Source organism: Gallus gallus, chromosome 2 (assembly GCF_016699485.2).
Source record: "Gallus gallus isolate bGalGal1 chromosome 2, bGalGal1.mat.broiler.GRCg7b, whole genome shotgun sequence".
Taxonomy (NCBI): domain Eukaryota; kingdom Metazoa; phylum Chordata; class Aves; order Galliformes; family Phasianidae; genus Gallus; species Gallus gallus.
Genome location: NC_052533.1, coordinates 80430451 through 80447032, shown reverse-complemented (window position 1 = coordinate 80447032; position 16582 = coordinate 80430451). Strand labels below are relative to the sequence as shown.

At 48.4% G+C, this 16582-nt stretch overlaps 2 protein-coding genes across 2 annotated transcripts in view; one reads left to right on the top strand and one right to left on the bottom strand.

Moving 5' to 3' along the window:
* The first annotated feature begins 1618 nt into the window (after window positions 1-1618).
* Window positions 1619-16582, top strand: part of DDC (dopa decarboxylase) — a 72542-nt gene continuing 57578 nt past the window's right edge. The window contains exon 1 of the mRNA XM_419032.8: window positions 1619-1790. The gene's annotated coding sequence lies outside the window, so the exon portion shown is untranslated. The remainder of the gene's footprint in view (window positions 1791-16582) is intronic.
* LOC769743 (SUN domain-containing protein 3-like) lies at window positions 5451-11221 on the bottom strand. The gene is made up of 9 exons (XM_025147763.2): window positions 10190-11221; window positions 10024-10085; window positions 9805-9865; window positions 9277-9433; window positions 8164-8248; window positions 7580-7692; window positions 6648-6818; window positions 6195-6287; window positions 5451-5633 (listed from the first exon to the last, which is right to left on the bottom strand). Exons 1-9 carry the CDS (start codon window positions 10222-10224, stop codon window positions 5490-5492), a joined length of 921 nt encoding a protein of 306 aa, XP_025003531.2. The 5' UTR covers window positions 10225-11221; the 3' UTR covers window positions 5451-5489.

The window sequence follows — 16582 nt, the reverse complement described above, 5'->3', positions numbered from 1 at the left end:
TCAGTTTTTGTGTCAGTGAGTAACTCTCAGAATCATGTCCAAAAAACCAAAACAGAAATGAAGCAGTGAGGATTAGAGTTTATTGGAAAAGTACCTGACTACACAATTAGTCATGGAAGGAAACAAGTTAATAATGACAGAATGTGTGGGTAGAAGAGTATGTGGTTTGTGAAAACAGCTGGCTAAACAAGGCAGAAAATCACTCAAGGCTTAAGAAGTTTGCCTCAAAATACTTAAAGTGAGTTGCCTGGATGTGCCCTTGATCTCTCTTAGAAAACCACATTGCAGAGAAGTTAACTGTGCCTGAGAAGGCACTGTATTCTTGTATGCACACCTTCGCAATCAAAATCCTGGAACTGTAGTCCTTGAAGGGATAAGGGAGCAGGAACTGAAGCAGCAGTGAAAATGGAATCTTAGGGCATGGTATAAATGGAGGAGATACTTGATGAGCAAATAGGATGGATAGTTACAGGAACAATCACATGTACTAAGATGGTTTGGTAAATTATCTGAGGTATGTATACTAAGTAGGAGAAGAAATCCTTGAGAGCAGCCATGCTGACAAGGACTGGTGGATGAAAAACTTAACATGAGCCAGCAGTGCATGTTTGCAATCTGGAATGTCAATGGTATCCTGGGCTCCATGAGAAGAGGGGTGGCCAGCAGAGACAGGGAGGTGATTGTCCCCCTCTACTCTGCCCTTGTGAGGCCCCATCTGGAGTACTGCGTCCAGCTCCGGGGTCCCCAATAAAAGCAAGACACAGAGCTGTTGGGGAGGACCCAGAGGAGGGCCACAGAGATGATCAGAGGGCTGAAGCACCTCCCCGACAAAGACAGGCTGAGGGAGCTGGGCTTGTTCAGCCTGGAAAAGAGAAGGATGTGGAGAGACCTCATTGCAGCCTTTCAGTATTTAAAGGCAGTTTATGAACCTGAAGAAAATCAACTTTTAATGCAGATAGATAGTGACAGGACAAGGGGGGATGGTCTTAAATTAATGGAGGGGATATTTAGATTAGGTGTCGGGGAAGTTTTTTCTTATTGAGAGCATGGTGAGGCACTGTAACAGGTTGCCCAGAGGGGTTGTGTATGCCCTGTCCCTAGAACTGTTCAAAGCCAGGTTGGATGGGGCCCTGGGCAATCTGTTCTAGTACTTGATCTAGCAGCTGGCAAACTTGCCCGTAGCAGGAAAATTGGATCTTGATAATCCTCGAGGTCCCTTCCAACCCAAGCCATTCTATGATGGGATGACATGGGGTCTGGCTTCATCCCAGGACTGGAGGGAGTAGTGTCCGAAGTCAGCCTATCTGCCTCCCAGTGTGAACCTCTGGACATAGTTGTGTGGATACCTTTGTAAACTTAATTGCTGAACTTAAAGTTGGTGGAGGCATGGTCTGCTTGGCTGTTGGCTCTTTGTATTCTATGTTGTGTTGGCCTCTAGTTTGTTTTCACTTGAGGCTCACTAAGCAGTTGAGAAGTCACTTATCCCCCCACTCTAACTAAACACCTGTGGAGGGCCACAGAATGCATTCAGCTTTCTTTTTCCTCCTTACTGAGGAAGAATGACTGATAAAGCTAATGCACATTGTGTTACCACGTTTAATTATTAACTAAAAAGTTCAGGATAAGCTCAATACCAGTGAAGACCAGGTAGTTACCAGAAAGCAATTTCTTGAGATTAAAATTCTTTAGCTGCATACTGTGATGTGTTCTTAAAAGGACAAGGGTATAAGGAAACTACAGAAAATATCAATTTCCAAAGTATCTGGAAAAGGACCGAAGTCTTCAAACAGGTAAGGATAAACTTACTAATGTTTGAAAGTGAAGATACCTCTGTACTTTCAACCAAGTAATCCAATCTGATAAACCTGCATGATCTGTTAAGTATTAAGCTTGTGAGTATTTACAAATGCAACATATTATACTAAAGTTATTTCTGTTTTATTTGATATCTCTTTAAGACAATTGTGTTGAAATGGTTGAGAGCTCACAAAGTATTTTAGAATAAAAATTTTGAGTTTAAAAATTTTAAGACAGTCATTTTTACCTGCTTCTAAATGTGGACTAGAAGGCACTGCTTGTGAGGTGAAGCATTCTGGTGGGACAGTAATACCTTTGCATGCTGGCATATTGGGCAAAAAAAGGACAATCTCGGCTGTTAAGAGATTTCTATGTTTCATTGAATAACCTGTTCAAGTTTGGTTGGAAAAGATCTCATTTGTTTGAAAATTCAGTTCTTCATTTCCTATAGCTTGGTTTCATTGAAAATGTGTGAGATTGGGCTTCTCTTCCCATAGGGGTCCTTTGATGGCACAGGGAGTGGAGTTATCCTCATAGAATTGCTCGGGTTGAAAAAGACCTCAAAGATCATCAAGGCCAACCATGACCTAACCATACTACCCTAACTAACAACCCTCTGCTAAATCATGCCCCTGAGCACCACATCCAAACGGATTTTTAAACACATCCAGGGATGGTGACTCACCCGCTTCCCTGGGGAGCCTATTCCACTGCTTAACAACCCTTTCTGTAAAGAAGTTTTTCCTGATATCCAACCTAAACCTCCCCTGGCACAACTTGAGGCCATTTCCCCTCGTCCTGTCACCTGGCACCAGTGACAAGACACCAACCCCGCTCTCGCTGCCATCACCTTTCAGGTAATTGAAGAGCAATAAGGTCTCCCCTCAGCCTCCTTTTCCTCAGACTAAACAGCCCCAGTTCCTTCAGTCACTCCTCGTAAGGCACATTCTCCAAGCCCCTCACAAGTCCTGCTGCCCATCTTTGGACCTGCTTCATCACCTCAGTGTTCTTTCTGTACTGAGGTGCCCAAAACTGAACACAGTACTCGAGGTGAGGCCTCACCAGTGCCGAGTACAGGGGCAGGATTACTTCTCTCGTCCTGCTCACCACATCATTCCAGACACAAGCCAGGATGCCATGGGCCTTCTCAGCCACCAGAGCACACTACTGGCTCATATTCAGCCGACTGCCCATCAGTACACCAAGGTTCTTTTCCGTCAGGGAGCTTTCCAGCCACACCTCCCCAAGACTGGAGGCTTGCCTGGAGCTGTGACCAAAATGCAGGACCCAACACTTGGCCCTACTGAAACGCAAACAGTTTACTGTGGCCCATCGATCCAGGTCCCTCTGGAGTGCCTTACCCCGCCAGGCAGATCAGCACTCCCTCCCAAATTGGTGTCGTCTGCAAACTTACTGAGGGTGTGCTCAATTCCCTTGTCAAGATCATTAATAAAGACATTAAATAGAAGCAATTGCAGCACTGAGCCCTGGAGGACACCACTCTTGACTGGCCGCCAACTGGATTTAACTCCACTGACCGCAACTATTTGGGTCCGGCCATCCTTGGTCACTGCATTACCCTCTGTGTTGTCCAACAGGGGATGGAGATTCTACCAAACCCCTCTCTTGCTGTTGGTGTATTTATAGAAATATTTACTGTCGTCCTTCACCTTAGTGACCAAGGTCAGTTCTAGCTGGGCTTTGGCTTTTTTAATTTTCTCCCTGCACAGTTCACTACATACTTGTAATCGTCATAAGTTGCTTGCCCACTCTCCCAAAGACCATAAGCATTCTTTTTGTTCCTGAGTTCCAGCCAAAGGTCTCTGTTCAGCCAGACCAGCCTCCTTGCCCGTCGGCTCATCTTCCATGACTTGGGATGGTCAGCTAAGGCTGTTGGTTAATGGTTCTATGTCCAGGTGGAGGCTGGTAATGAGCTGTGTCCCCCAGGGGTCTGTCTTGGGACCGGTGCTCTTTAACATCTTTAACATCAAGGCAAGGTTTTGCACTTGGGCTGGGGGAATCTCAGGCATATATACAGACTGGGAGGAGCAATCCTTGAGAGTAGCCCTGCAGGGAAGGACCTGTGGGTCCTGGCAGATGAAAAACTTACCATGAGCCAACAGTGTGCTCTTGCAGCTCGGAAAGCAAATGGTATCCTGGGCTCCATGAGAAGAGGGGTGGCCAGTAGGGACAGGGAGGTGATTGTCCCTCTCTACTGCGCCCTCGTGAGGCCCCATCTGGAGTACCGCATCCAGGTCTGGAGCCGCCAAAAGAAGAAAGACGAGGAGCTTTTGGAGAGGACCCAGAGGAGGGCCACAGAGATGATCAGAGGGCTGAAGCACCTCCCCGACAAAGACAGGCTGAGGGAGCTGGGCTGTGGAGAGACCTCACTGCAGCCTTCCAGTATTTAAAGGCAGTTGATGAACATGAAGAAAATCAACTTTTAATGCAGATAGATAGCGACAGGACAAGGGGGGATGGTTTTAAATTAATAAATTAATGGAGGGGATATTTAGATTAGGTGTCGGGGAAGTTTTTTCTTATTGAGAGCATGGTGAGGCGCTGTAACAGGTTGCCCAGAGGGGTTGTGTATGCCCTGTCCCTAGATCTGTTCAAGGCCAGGTTGGATGGGGCTCTGGGCAGCCTGGTTGAGTATTACAAGTGAAGGCTGGTGGCCCTGCCTACGGCGGAGGGGCTAGAGCTTGAGGTCTCTTCCCACCCAAGCCATTGCATGATTCTAGGATTCTAGGATTCTAGGATTAGATATTTATAAGCATTGATTGGTAAGATCCGCTCTCAGCCTTCTCTTCTCCAGGCTGAACAGTCCCAGCCCTCTCAGCCTTTCCTCATGAGGGAGTTACTCCACGCCCCTCCTCATCCTTGTGGCCCTCGGCTGCACCCTCTCTAGAAGTTCCCTGTCTTTCTTGAGCTGAGAAGCCCAGAACTAGACACAGGACTCCAGATGCGGCCTCAGCAGGGCAGAGGAGAGGGGGAGGATCACCTCCCTCGACCTGCTGGCCAGGCTCTTTGGAAGGCAACCCAGGATCCCACTAGCCTTCATGGCCACAAGGGTGCACTGCTGGCTCATGGCCAACCTGTTGCCCACCAGGACACCAAGCTCCTTCTCTGCAGAGCTTCACTCCAGCAGGTCAGCCCCTGACCTGTATTGATGCATGTGGCTATTCCTCCCCAGGTGGAGGAGTCCACACTTGCCCTTGTTTAACCTCATCAGGTTCCTCTCTGCCTCACTCACCAGCCTGTTCAGATCTCACAGAATGGCAGCACAGCCTGCAGCTGTGTCAGCCACTCCTCCCAGATTCGTGTCATCTGCAAACTGATGAGCTGAAGACACATTCTAGCCCTTCGGCCCATCAGGTCACTGATGAAGAGAGCGAGCAAAAACTGACCCAGTCTGACTGCTCCCAGAAATAACTCTGTTCATTCGACTCCTGTGCAGGTTGTAGCCTAATATGCGGTTGTGCTGGCCTAGCCTTAGACAAGGGCCCGACTCCCACCAGGCCGCTTACTCCCTCCTCCACCCCAACAGGAGAGCAGGAGAACAGGGGATGGGAAAGCTCGTGGGTCGAGATAAAGACAGGGACATCTCTTAACAGTTACTCCGATGGATAAGAGAGACTCAACATGGGAAATGTTCAAGTAATTTATTGACAACTAAGCCAGGCAGCATTCCCCTAGGCAGATAGCTTTCCCCTAGCATCACCATCATGGGCTGGATCGCCGTGGAGCCTGAATTGATACACGCAGGTGTAGTCCCGGTGGCCCCAGTTGCTCAGCACTTGCAGCCTTACGTACTTGATGAACGCAGAGTGCTCGTTCTGCAAGGAGGAGGAGAAATGAATTGAGTTTTCCTCTCTTCTCTGTGACCACTGACAATGCGGCAGCGACACACACGTGCAGCACCTTCCTTCAGGCTGCCTTACAGGTCTTTTGACACGCTGATATGCTGCCATGGCACAATCCAGACATTTCTTGCCCTGCTCCACCTCTTTGGTCACATGAGTTTTCAAGAAAGAAACAGCTACCAAAAGCTGCAGCGAGTTCCACTGGCAAGTTCTTTGCACTTGCTTTGAGTGCGTGTTCACGCACAGAAAACGCAGGGACGTTACTCTCATTGCCTTCCCTAGAATGGCACCCAAGCAGAATGGCCTCCCTTATGCTGCACTGGAGCCTAGCAGTGCTAAAATCTGAGGCAGCACTGAAGCTTAAAAACCAGAAGGAAACAGGAACAGCACAGCACTCCAGGCATGTGCAGCTAGTAAGTGGCAGCAGCAGAAATGCCAGAGGGCCCCCATACGCCTCTGGCTTGCTTGGAAGCTTCTCCCCAGCCAACCGCAGTCCTCCTCTCCCACGCTTCACGCCCCTCTTTGTCACCGTACCTTCAGCTGGAAGGTCTGACCGGGAGCCTGGCCTGGCGTGAAGATGAACTCTCCCAGCAACGTTCCTTTCTCATCATCTTCCTCCTGCAGGCCCTACAGAAAGACAGGGGTGGAGAAGACAGAACAGTGGGATGCGCTGCCGGCACAGGATCCCAGAGCCCCACAGGGACTGGAAGCAAAGGTGGTCAAGGACCATCCACTGTGCCACTTCCCTGTCCCTCCGCCTCTCAAGCTACCAACTCGCCCCAAGAGCGGGAAACTTTCTTTGCTGTGCTATCTTGGACAAAAGAGGAACGCTGTGGAAATGGAGCAACTCTGAGGAGCTTGTTTCTCCTCCCCGGCAGGGAGGAACAGCACGCTGCCGCCCTCTTGGGTCTGCAACCACCCCCCGCATCAAACGCTACGCAACACCCCCTTCCCCCCCCCCCGCAACAACCCAGAGGAATCACTTACATAGACAGCAAAGTCCTTTGGAGCACTGGAGATGCTGTCTGCATGGTACGCTGCTGCTGGAACCCCATGATTTATGGTAACTGCCGTGGGGAAGACGGCCACAGGCAACTTGATGAAGACGTGCCCTTGACTTCCCGGGAAGGGCCAGCAGTTACCTGGATGATTGTCAGGCTAAACAGAGGAGAAGAAGGAACAGTGTTCATGTGCAAAAGAGCGTCCTGGCTGAAATTCCTGCCCCAGCATCGGGGGCTCTAGAGGCGTACTGGCCCATCAGCTCTGCTCTGAAGCACAGGAGGCATACGTGCGTGGCGGTGAGTTGGGTGCACCACTTGCAGAAGCTCTCGGGTTCCTTCTTTTGTGGAGCAACTTGCCAAAAACGAGGAGGGGCTGCTGAGGCTGAAAGGCACCCGCCCAGGGCAAAGAAGCGCTCACCTGCACGAGCCTTTCCTGGAAGGGGAAGCAACCGCTCCCTCTCATCCAGTCCCACCTCCTTCCACGGGCACCAGCCAAGTCTCCGACTTGTGCAAGTAGCTCAGGAGCAGTGCCAGGATGGGCTGGCAAACACAACATGGGGCCCTCCTGCAGCGCACGCCCTCCTGCAGTGCCCGCTTGGGTTCGCTAAGAGCCCCAGCGTTCTCACAACCCACATCTCTCGTGGCACCTGAGGGGTTCCCCTTCAGTGCCAGCCTGACACTTCCACAGTGGCTGGGAAGACAAGCAAGCTAAGCTAGCAGAAGCCTGCACAGAGGACTTGGGGCAGTCTGGCAGAAGACATTCTCAGCCGGGATACACAGGAGGGGAGTAGGTCCTCGCAAGAAGACCACAGGAAAAGAAAGCTGAGATGCGAGGACAAGGGTAAAGGCAACCCCCAGCAGGGCGTTTGGCCCCCTCTGCCCCGCACCATTCTTCTCCCTGTTTCTCGGTGTTCTTACCTCCAGAATAACCTCAGGAGGCCTCATATAAGCCACCAGAGGCAGCGACTGCCAGAAGACTCTCCCACTTCCAATCCAGGAGGGAGAAGTCTTGGAACGAACGATAGCGGCGCCTGCAAAGTAAAATACGGGCACAATGGTCAAGCGAGGCCAGGAGGAATCAAGGGCTGCTGACCTTGTTTTCCGCATGAACAGCCGCACCGAGATGCCGGCTGCCTTTGCACTGTCCTCTTGAAAAGAGCTTCCACGCAGTCCTACATCCCCCACAGTGACATTCCCCACGTTCTCACCTGCAATAGCCCTCTGCAACACAATGCAGGGACTCACCCAACTATCCTAAGGGACCGCACAAACTGCCAGCCAGCTGAGCAATCCCGTGACAAACACCACCAAGTAGGTGTAGTGCTTTTCAGATGTGCTCCAGCCCACCGAAGACTCTCCCAGCAAGCACATTCTCAGGGCACACACTGGCCATTCACTCCTCACCCCTTCCCCCCTGCCACTGCTCAAATGCCCGTCCTGTCCAACTGGACAAGAAGCGCTTTGGAACCAGCACGTGTGGTCTGTTTGTTTCTACAGTTCACCTGAAGTTTTGCTGGCATAATTGGTCATCTGGAATGGGCTTTCTTCCAGCTTCTCCAGTACTTGGTCGATCATCTTTTGAACAGCCTGGGAAGAAAGACAAAGGAGAGTGCTCGTCAGAAGGAAGAGAACAGGGAAAAGAGTTGCCTCCCAGCTCCCCTGCAAAGCCAGCCAAAGCAAACTCAGCTGCTCCACTTGGACGTAAGGAACACTGGAGTTGCCTGGGAACCTTCAGAGCTCTCCTATGACCATCTGGCATGGGAATGGAGAGGCTGCTCCCTCGGGTGCACCGGACACGGATGCAGCAGGAAAGGGTCTTTCCTGTTGACATGCCCCACGACAGACACGCAGCACTGACAGCACTGACTACTGGCCAGGCGATGGGGCTCGACTCAGGCACAAGGCAGGGATTGCCCAGAGGTCACCACAACAGCTGCAGTCCAGCCGTACACAGAGAGTTAACTTAAAGCGGAAGACACAGCTCGCCTACTGCAATGGGGAAGAAAGGCAAAATGCAGAGGGAACTGATGCCAGGCCTCAGGCTAACATGGCCTTGGAGATTCCCAGCACGGGTCATCGTCAGCTCAGGCTTCGGGCAGACCTGGGGCCGTGCGAGTTCAAGCCACCTAAAGAGACGGTATCCAGGCAGCAGGGGCTCTGAAACCAGAACAGCTTGCAGACTGGATGCCCCACGGGGAGGCTGAAACACAGCAGTGCCCGTGGATCGGCACAGGCCCCAGGAACCCAGGGCTCCCAGTCTCAACTCAGGCTGCTGGCTTACAGGTCTTCCAGGGGAACCTGCCACCTCACGCACAGCAGCAGGTGCAGGTATGGACTGCTGAGACCGCTCTTTCTTTCCAGTCCTCCCCTCAGGATCACCCGAGATCCCGACAGAGAGCAAGAAATGACTGAGGCATCTGAAATTCCCACCACAGCACATTCCTTTCCCCTACAAGAACTCCGGAGCAACAAAAGAAAGGAGCAGGGGCAATGCACGAGCGTTTCTTCCTGCAGGACAAGACTTTTAGCTGGCTGTGACAGGGAACGGTAGCAAGATATAATGCCAGAGTGGGGAAAGAACTCTCTTAGCAGAGCTATCTGCAGTGGCCTCTTACCTCGCCTGTAAAGCCTGGGAGCTCAGTTCTCCTCAGGGCTTCGTGGAGAGCACGCTCGGTGATGTCCCTCGCTCTCCATTGCAGGACATGAAGCTGCCGCTGGACCTTAGCAAGCTCCTTGTCAAGGCTCACCATTTCCCCACCACCACGCGCCAGCCTAGAGACAGCAGGTGATGGAGAGAGTGTACGCAGCTGTCTTCTCCCAAGCTGTGGGACTGATGCAGTGAACGAGCCTCACTCTGCGTGATGACGGGGTCACCAAGATTTAAGAGGGAGGTGACAATTCTGGTTGGCCAGCTCCAAGAGCTCCCGACCGAGAAGGTGCTTCCAGGCTTCCTGGGTAACTCGGGGGGAACTAATGGACGTGGAGCTAGAGCAGTTTGAAAGAAAAGCTGAGAGAGGAGAACGGGAAATGGGAGAAGCTCGGGGCACTGCGCCAGGGAAGTCGGAGTCGGGGAACGAGCGGTCATGGACAAGGGGCAGAAGTCCTTTAAAGAAGGGTCTAGCCTAAGGGAGATGGCTTTTTACCTTGCAGTCGCTCCTGCTGTTGTCTTTATACCTTCCACAAGACCTCCGACGCAATAAACGCCTGTCAGGAATTCCACAAAGCTCTCAATGAATCATCTCTATAAACACTTGGGATTCTGCCTTGGGCTGCCCTCTCCCCTAACCCCAACCCTGGGCAGAACAAACCACTGGGGGCTTCCAAAAGAAGCATCCTCAAGTCAGAGCTCTACAGAGACTCACCGAAGGACGCCACAGCCACTGTGACCAGCACCAGGGCAACTGTCTTCCAAACCTTAGTTTGCCTACGAAGGAGGAAGGAGAAGTGTGGGGAAGACTGGTGAAGCAGGCAGTATCTGCACTACGGAGCAACAGATGTTTAAAGCTCAGGAAGGAATCATATCCTTACCAGTTCCCCCGCTCGCCATGCCCTTGTTGCTCCATTTCCTTGCAGCACAAGGAACAAAACACGCAGCTCCCTAAGCAGTGAGCCAATCCCTCTCCAACAGCCGTGCTGTCAGGACCGAGAGTGCCGGAGGCGTGGGGACAAGCTGCCTCTGTGCTGAGGGCCCATTGTGACTTCACAGTGGTCAGTGATGTCACCGCAGAGGAGGCAGCGCCATGTTTTGAGCAACAGCCCAGCCTGACAGGGAACAGGTTTTGCACCTCCTGCCGGCAGGAGGAAAGATCCTACAAGACCACAGCACCTCCTGCCAAGCAGCCTGCTTGGGAGGATCCTGCTGAAGGGGGACAGGCTGGGAGCTACAGGCCGCCTTTTTCAGTCCCGCCTTTTGATGCTCTGTACGTCAGAGGTCTCACGCTGGGTCCCCAGACTTTTCCAATGCTTTCCTGTATCTGCCTTCCTAGTGTCCGCCAGCGTTGCATTACAGCCATGGCACAAGCAGACGTGAAGGACTGCAAATGGCGGTTCCTGTAGAAAACACCAACAGGAAAAAACTGCACACAGTTCTTCCTGCTCGTGACCATTTCCATGCGCATACATGAATAAAAGTCACTGCTTTTCAAAAGATGACAAGGCACGCCACTGCAAATTTACAAGTAGCCCACAGGGGAAGAGCATGGGGATCACAGGATCATAGGATGGCTTGGGTTGGAAGAGACCTCAAGGGTCATCAAGCTCCAGCCCCCTTGCCGCATGCAGGGTTACCGACCTCCATATCTAATACTAGACCGGACTGCCCAGGGCCCCATCCAACCTGGCCTTGAACACCTCCAGGGATGGGGCATCCACAACATCTCTGGGCAGCCTGTGCCAGCACCTCCCCACTTTCTCTGTGAAGAGCTTCCCCCTCATATCCAACCCAGTTCTTCCCTCCCTCAACTTAAAACCATTTCCCCTCGTCCTGCCATTATCTACCCTTGCGAAGAGTTGACTTCCCTCCTGCTTATAGGCTCCCTTTAGGTACTGGAAGGCTAGCTACAATGACGTCACCCCGCAGCCTTCGCTTCTCCAGGCTGAACAAGCCCAGCTCCCTCATCCTGTCTTCATAGGGGAGGTGCTCCAGCCCTCTGATCATCACTGTGGCCCTCCTCTGGGTCCTTCCCATCTCCGCATCTTTCTTTTAGTGGGGGCCCCGGACTTGGACACAGTAGTCCAGATGGGGCCTGGCGAGGGCAGAGTAGAGAGGGACAATCACCTTCCTGTCCCTGCTGGCCACCCCTCTTCTCATGGAGCCCAGGATATCATTTGCTTTCCAAGCTGCAAGAGTACACTGCTGGCTCAAGTTTTTCATCCACCGAGACCCTCAGGTCCTTCTCTGGTGGGCTATTCTGAAGGACCCAAGTCCACAACCTTACACTTTGCTGTCGTGAACCTCATTAGACTCACCTGGGCCCACCTTTTGAGTCTGTTGAGGTCCCTCTGAATGGCACCCCTTCCTTCCACCGTGTCAACTGTACCACTCAGCTTGGTGTCATCAGTGAACTTGCTGAGGGTGCACTCAAATCCATCATTGATGTCACTGATAAAGATGTTAAAGAACACCTGGGGGACACCGCTCGTTACCAGCCTCCACCTGGACACTGAACCATTAATCACCACCCTCCGTCTGTGGCCTTTCAACCAATTTCTTATCCACTGGGTGGTCCACCCATCAAATCCACATCTGTCCAATTTGGAGATCAGGATGTTGTGGGAGGAGCATGTCAAAGGCCTTGCTCGAGTCCCGGTAAATGACATCAGTGTCCTTCCCCTTGTCCACCAATGCCGTCACTCCAACATAGAAGGCCACCAGATTGGTTAAGCATGACCTCCCCCTTGTGAAGCCGTGCTGGCTGTCTCGGATCACACGCTCATTCCTCGTGTGATCAAGCATGTTGTCCAGGAGGATCTGTTCCATGATCTCCCCAGGTACAGAGGTGAGGGTCACTGGCCTGTTGTTCCCCAGGTCCTCCTTGCTCCCCTTCTTATAAATGGGAGTGATGTGATCCTTCCTCGAGTCATCCAGGACCTCACCTGACAGCCACGACATTAAGGGCCAGTTAGTTTTACAGAATTTGCAAAGGAAGTGGAAGCACTCAGTGAACAAAACAATGGAGCTCTGGACAAAAAAAAGATAACTAGAGAACATTTTTTGAAATGTAGAAACTAGAAAGGTGTTAACGGTGTCATTATATTAAATATGAAAAGCATGCTAATTATGGCCTGAATTTGGCTTTAAAAAACCCTTATCAGTAGGTTTCCTAAATAATGTATAATTAAAGTTTAATGTTACAGTGTAGACACAGAGAAAGCCTTGATTTTAGAGATACAGCTTGGAAATCTGCACCACTATAATTGTTACTGATCACTATTAAGAACCAAACATAAATTAGGGTATGAGTCAAACTTGATTATACATGTAGATATAGAATTATAATTCCCAGCAGTTTAAATCCTCAAATCAAGTAATTTTTTAATTTTCATTCATTGCTCTTAATAAACCTATTCAACCAATTGATTCAGACTAACCAATTAAGTCATGAAAGCATTTGGAAAGCTTTCTAAACAGCAACAACAGAAGCGTAGCTTTATGGAAAGCGTATGCTCTAACAGAAGGTAATTCACATCAGCACCAACCAGACATCAGTGTGTTGTTAACCCTCTCTGGGCTAAAACACGGACACAAGGCACAGCGCAGTGATAACTCAAGTTATGGCAAATAAGTTCATGGATTTTGATACACTGGATAAACACTGTCCTGTGAATAGCAAAAAATATGCAGCTGTGCTCTCTGTCTTCATAGAGAATAGGCTTCAAGATTGTAAAAAGAGTCATCATTTTTTTGGCATATTTGCCATTCAATTTTCAGTTGACATAAATACATTACCTGCAAATTTTCAAATGCAATATATAGAGCTGCAATCCAAAATCTGATCATGTCTCCTTACCAGACTTGTTTAAGCCTTCTCTTACCAGAGATAAATATTCCTCGCTGCAAAACCATGCCTTATCCATGTCACCGCTGGCAGTACATACAATTATGAACAACTGTTTTCAAGGTTGAAGCACAGGAAGAGTTTTTTTCATCAAAACATTCTGAGGAACACCTTGAGAGCTCACTGAGAATGGCAACCACTGCCATCAAACCCGCCTGCTGCATTAGTTTCACAAAAACAAGGTCACATCTCCCACTGGTTTTATAGGTTAATTGCTCTCTTTTTCATATGTTTTAATTTAAAAAAATAAAATAATTTTTGTTATTTATATACATTAACTATATTATATGTTTTATGAGTGCTGCTCCAAAAGCAATACTTCTTGTTTTATGATGTCAGCCCATAACATCAGAGATGGATGTTGGTAGTGTAGCAGTAGAAGCTGAACCTTATCACCAGAATTCTATTACATGTTGTTGCTGTGTGACAGATGAGAGCAGAGGGACAGTCTGACAGAATGGCGTTTGACATGAAAGTGCAGATGAAGCAAAGATGTGCCACTGAATTCCTCCATGTGAAAAAAAAAATGCACCCACTGACATTCATCAGTGCTTGCTAAACAACTGTGGAGATGAAACAGTGGATGTGAGAACAGTGAGGCCGTGGGTGGTGCGTTTCAGCAGTGGAAACAGCAACAGTGGGCCACCTCTGCTGGTGCAGATTGTTACAAGTGTAGAATGCAGGCTCTTGTTCATCACTGGCAAAAATGCAGAGCTAATGGTTGTGACTGTGTTGAAAAAGAATGTTTCGTAGCTGAGAATTTCCTCTATAAATAGTATTATTGTACTCTTTGTATTGGCTGTAGTTTCCATGGAAATATTTAGGAGGCATTACTTTCAAAGCAACAGTCACAGATGTGGCCCTAGACAATTCATCTTCACTCAGTGTGGCCCAGGCAAACCAAATGGTTGGACACCCATGAGCTAGCAGAAGGGCCCTGCAGTGATCCTGAGTTTCACCGCTCCCCTTTGGCCAGAGCCAGCAGGAAAACTGCCAGCTCTGACTGGATGCACACTGTATACATCCTTTTGTGGTTTTTCTTTCTTTCAGATTTTTAGTGTTTTAATCATTTTTCTTCTAGTATAATCTATTCCGTCAGTATTCTTTTTCCTCCAAGGAAATTTATATTTAATGTTGGCATCTGTTCCCAGAATCTTTCTTTTTATCACAACATACTAGAATTTATTTAATTATTTAGTAACATTTTCTTTGTCATGTTTACTGAGGATAATGACATGCAAATGTACAGCCTTTACTCGGGTGGGTATGGCAACATGTGTTTATAGATGTTAAGTTCCTTTTACAAGACCCTTCCAGTCTCTCAGAAGTCCTTTATGTGCTAGTTGCTAACATGGCAGGTGCCTGATGCTCTTGTCTCCTGTTTTCTGTTGCCTTGCACATGCCAAAAGTATTTTCTGGCTAGGAAGGCTCATCTTCGCCTTGCATGCCTGCCTTGCCAGGTTTTAAATTGGCCCATATTCAACCATTATCTTTAGATACCTGGCAAAGAGGTACGTATATGTCAATTACTGATGTCCACAGCTTTGGAACCGCCTGCTGGGTAGGTGCCTTACTGTGCTAGGTTAGTGAGCATAATGAGTAAATTAAGCAAAGAAAACCCACAGTCTTACAAAAGTGATTTGTGCTAATGGCAGTTAAGATACAAAATAAAATACATTATTATGATGGTATGCAAGAATAAGGATTCTCTGTAGCAGCAGAAGCAGGTGAACTAGTTACAAGACTCATCTCAAGATTACCTGCTCAGGTGAATCTGTGCTCTGGTTTGCTCTTACATCTGCTTCCACAAACTTCTTTTAAAGTTTATTGATGAGTATTTCTATTTTTCATCCTAATGAGTATGCTCCTGGCTTTGGTTGAGTTCTTTTCTAGCGCTGTCCAACCAGCTCGCTGTGACTTCGAGAGTTACAAGAAAATTACATTTAAGCTTTCTGAAGGTAAGCAAGCTTCACAAAATCTGTCTGGGACAGAAAACACAACCAAAGTCTGGAAATCGGGGCTCTAAGGCAATGTTGCCCAACTATACCTTGCCCATTTTGTTGATTATCTGAGAGAATCTGCTAAGGTCAGGAAGGATAAAAACATACTTCTCATCTACACAGCTACACAGATGGAATTTAATTAATAAATATAAAGCCTGATTATATAATCATACAGGTTAATAATTGTCCATTTTTTTGTAATTGACTTTTTCTCAAGGACACGACAATGAGAAACAATTTTTACCCATTTAATCATCCTTAAAAAAAAAAAAAAAACTTTTTTTTTACATTACAATAATACACTACATTTAAAAGTTGGTTTGCTCAGCCCACTAGTTACTTAAATGTATGTTAGTCCTGAAGTGACTTGAAAATTGAGTAGCGAAGCACTCATCTGCTATTACTGTGGCTTCCTTGCATTTCCCTCAAGGTAAACAATAGAAACATAGAACCACAGAATTGTTAGGTTTGAAAGGAACCTTAAAGCCCACTCATCCCCTAGCCTGTGTTGTGGGCAGGGCTGCTACCCACCAGCTCAGCTGCCCAGGGCCCCATCCAACCTGGCCTTGAGTGCCTCCAGGGATGCGGCAGCTGTGCCAGCGCCTCACCACCCTCTGAGTGAAGAACTGCCTCCAAACATCTAACTTAAATCTCCTTTTAGTTTAAAACCATCCTCCTAGTCCTGTCACTGTCTGCCTGTGTAAAAAGTCATTCTCCCTCCTGTTTATAAGCTCCCTTTAAGTACTGGAAGGCTGCAGTGAGGTCTCCCCTGAGCCTTCTCCAGTCTGAGCAAGCCCAAAGCTCAGCTCCTTCAGCCTTTCTTCATAAGAGAGAAGCTTCAGCCCTCTGATCATCGTCATAATAAGTAACAACAGGTGGAAAAAAACTCAGTTTTTTTGCTGCATTTTTTTTTCTTATTGCACAGTTTCCTTTGGATAACATTTTTTGAACTTTTTCAAGAGCAGACTTCTTACCCATTTTCATAAATACTTTTTTTAAATGCATTGCCCCATGCTGGAACAGCAGGTTTGAATGGAATATGCCTTATGAGCAGTTATTTTAAGGACACACAAATTCGGGAGAAATATCACAGCCTGTAATAGGAGTTGCATATTAAGGGCGTGGCAGAAAGGAAAGCCAGTTTTATTAAACTTATAAGGTAAGAAACTGTATTATGGATCGGTAAGTGCTATTTGCAGGCACCTTCTTTCCAACCTGTTCTTTTCTACCCTGTTGCTGAGCATTAAAAAACTGGTTTCAATTATCTCATTTAAGCTAGAAAATTAGCCCTAACTCTGATATTTCATTGTTCTTAAACTAATTTTAACGTTCAGCAAGTTTGTGCTGAGCCTATTGGCTTG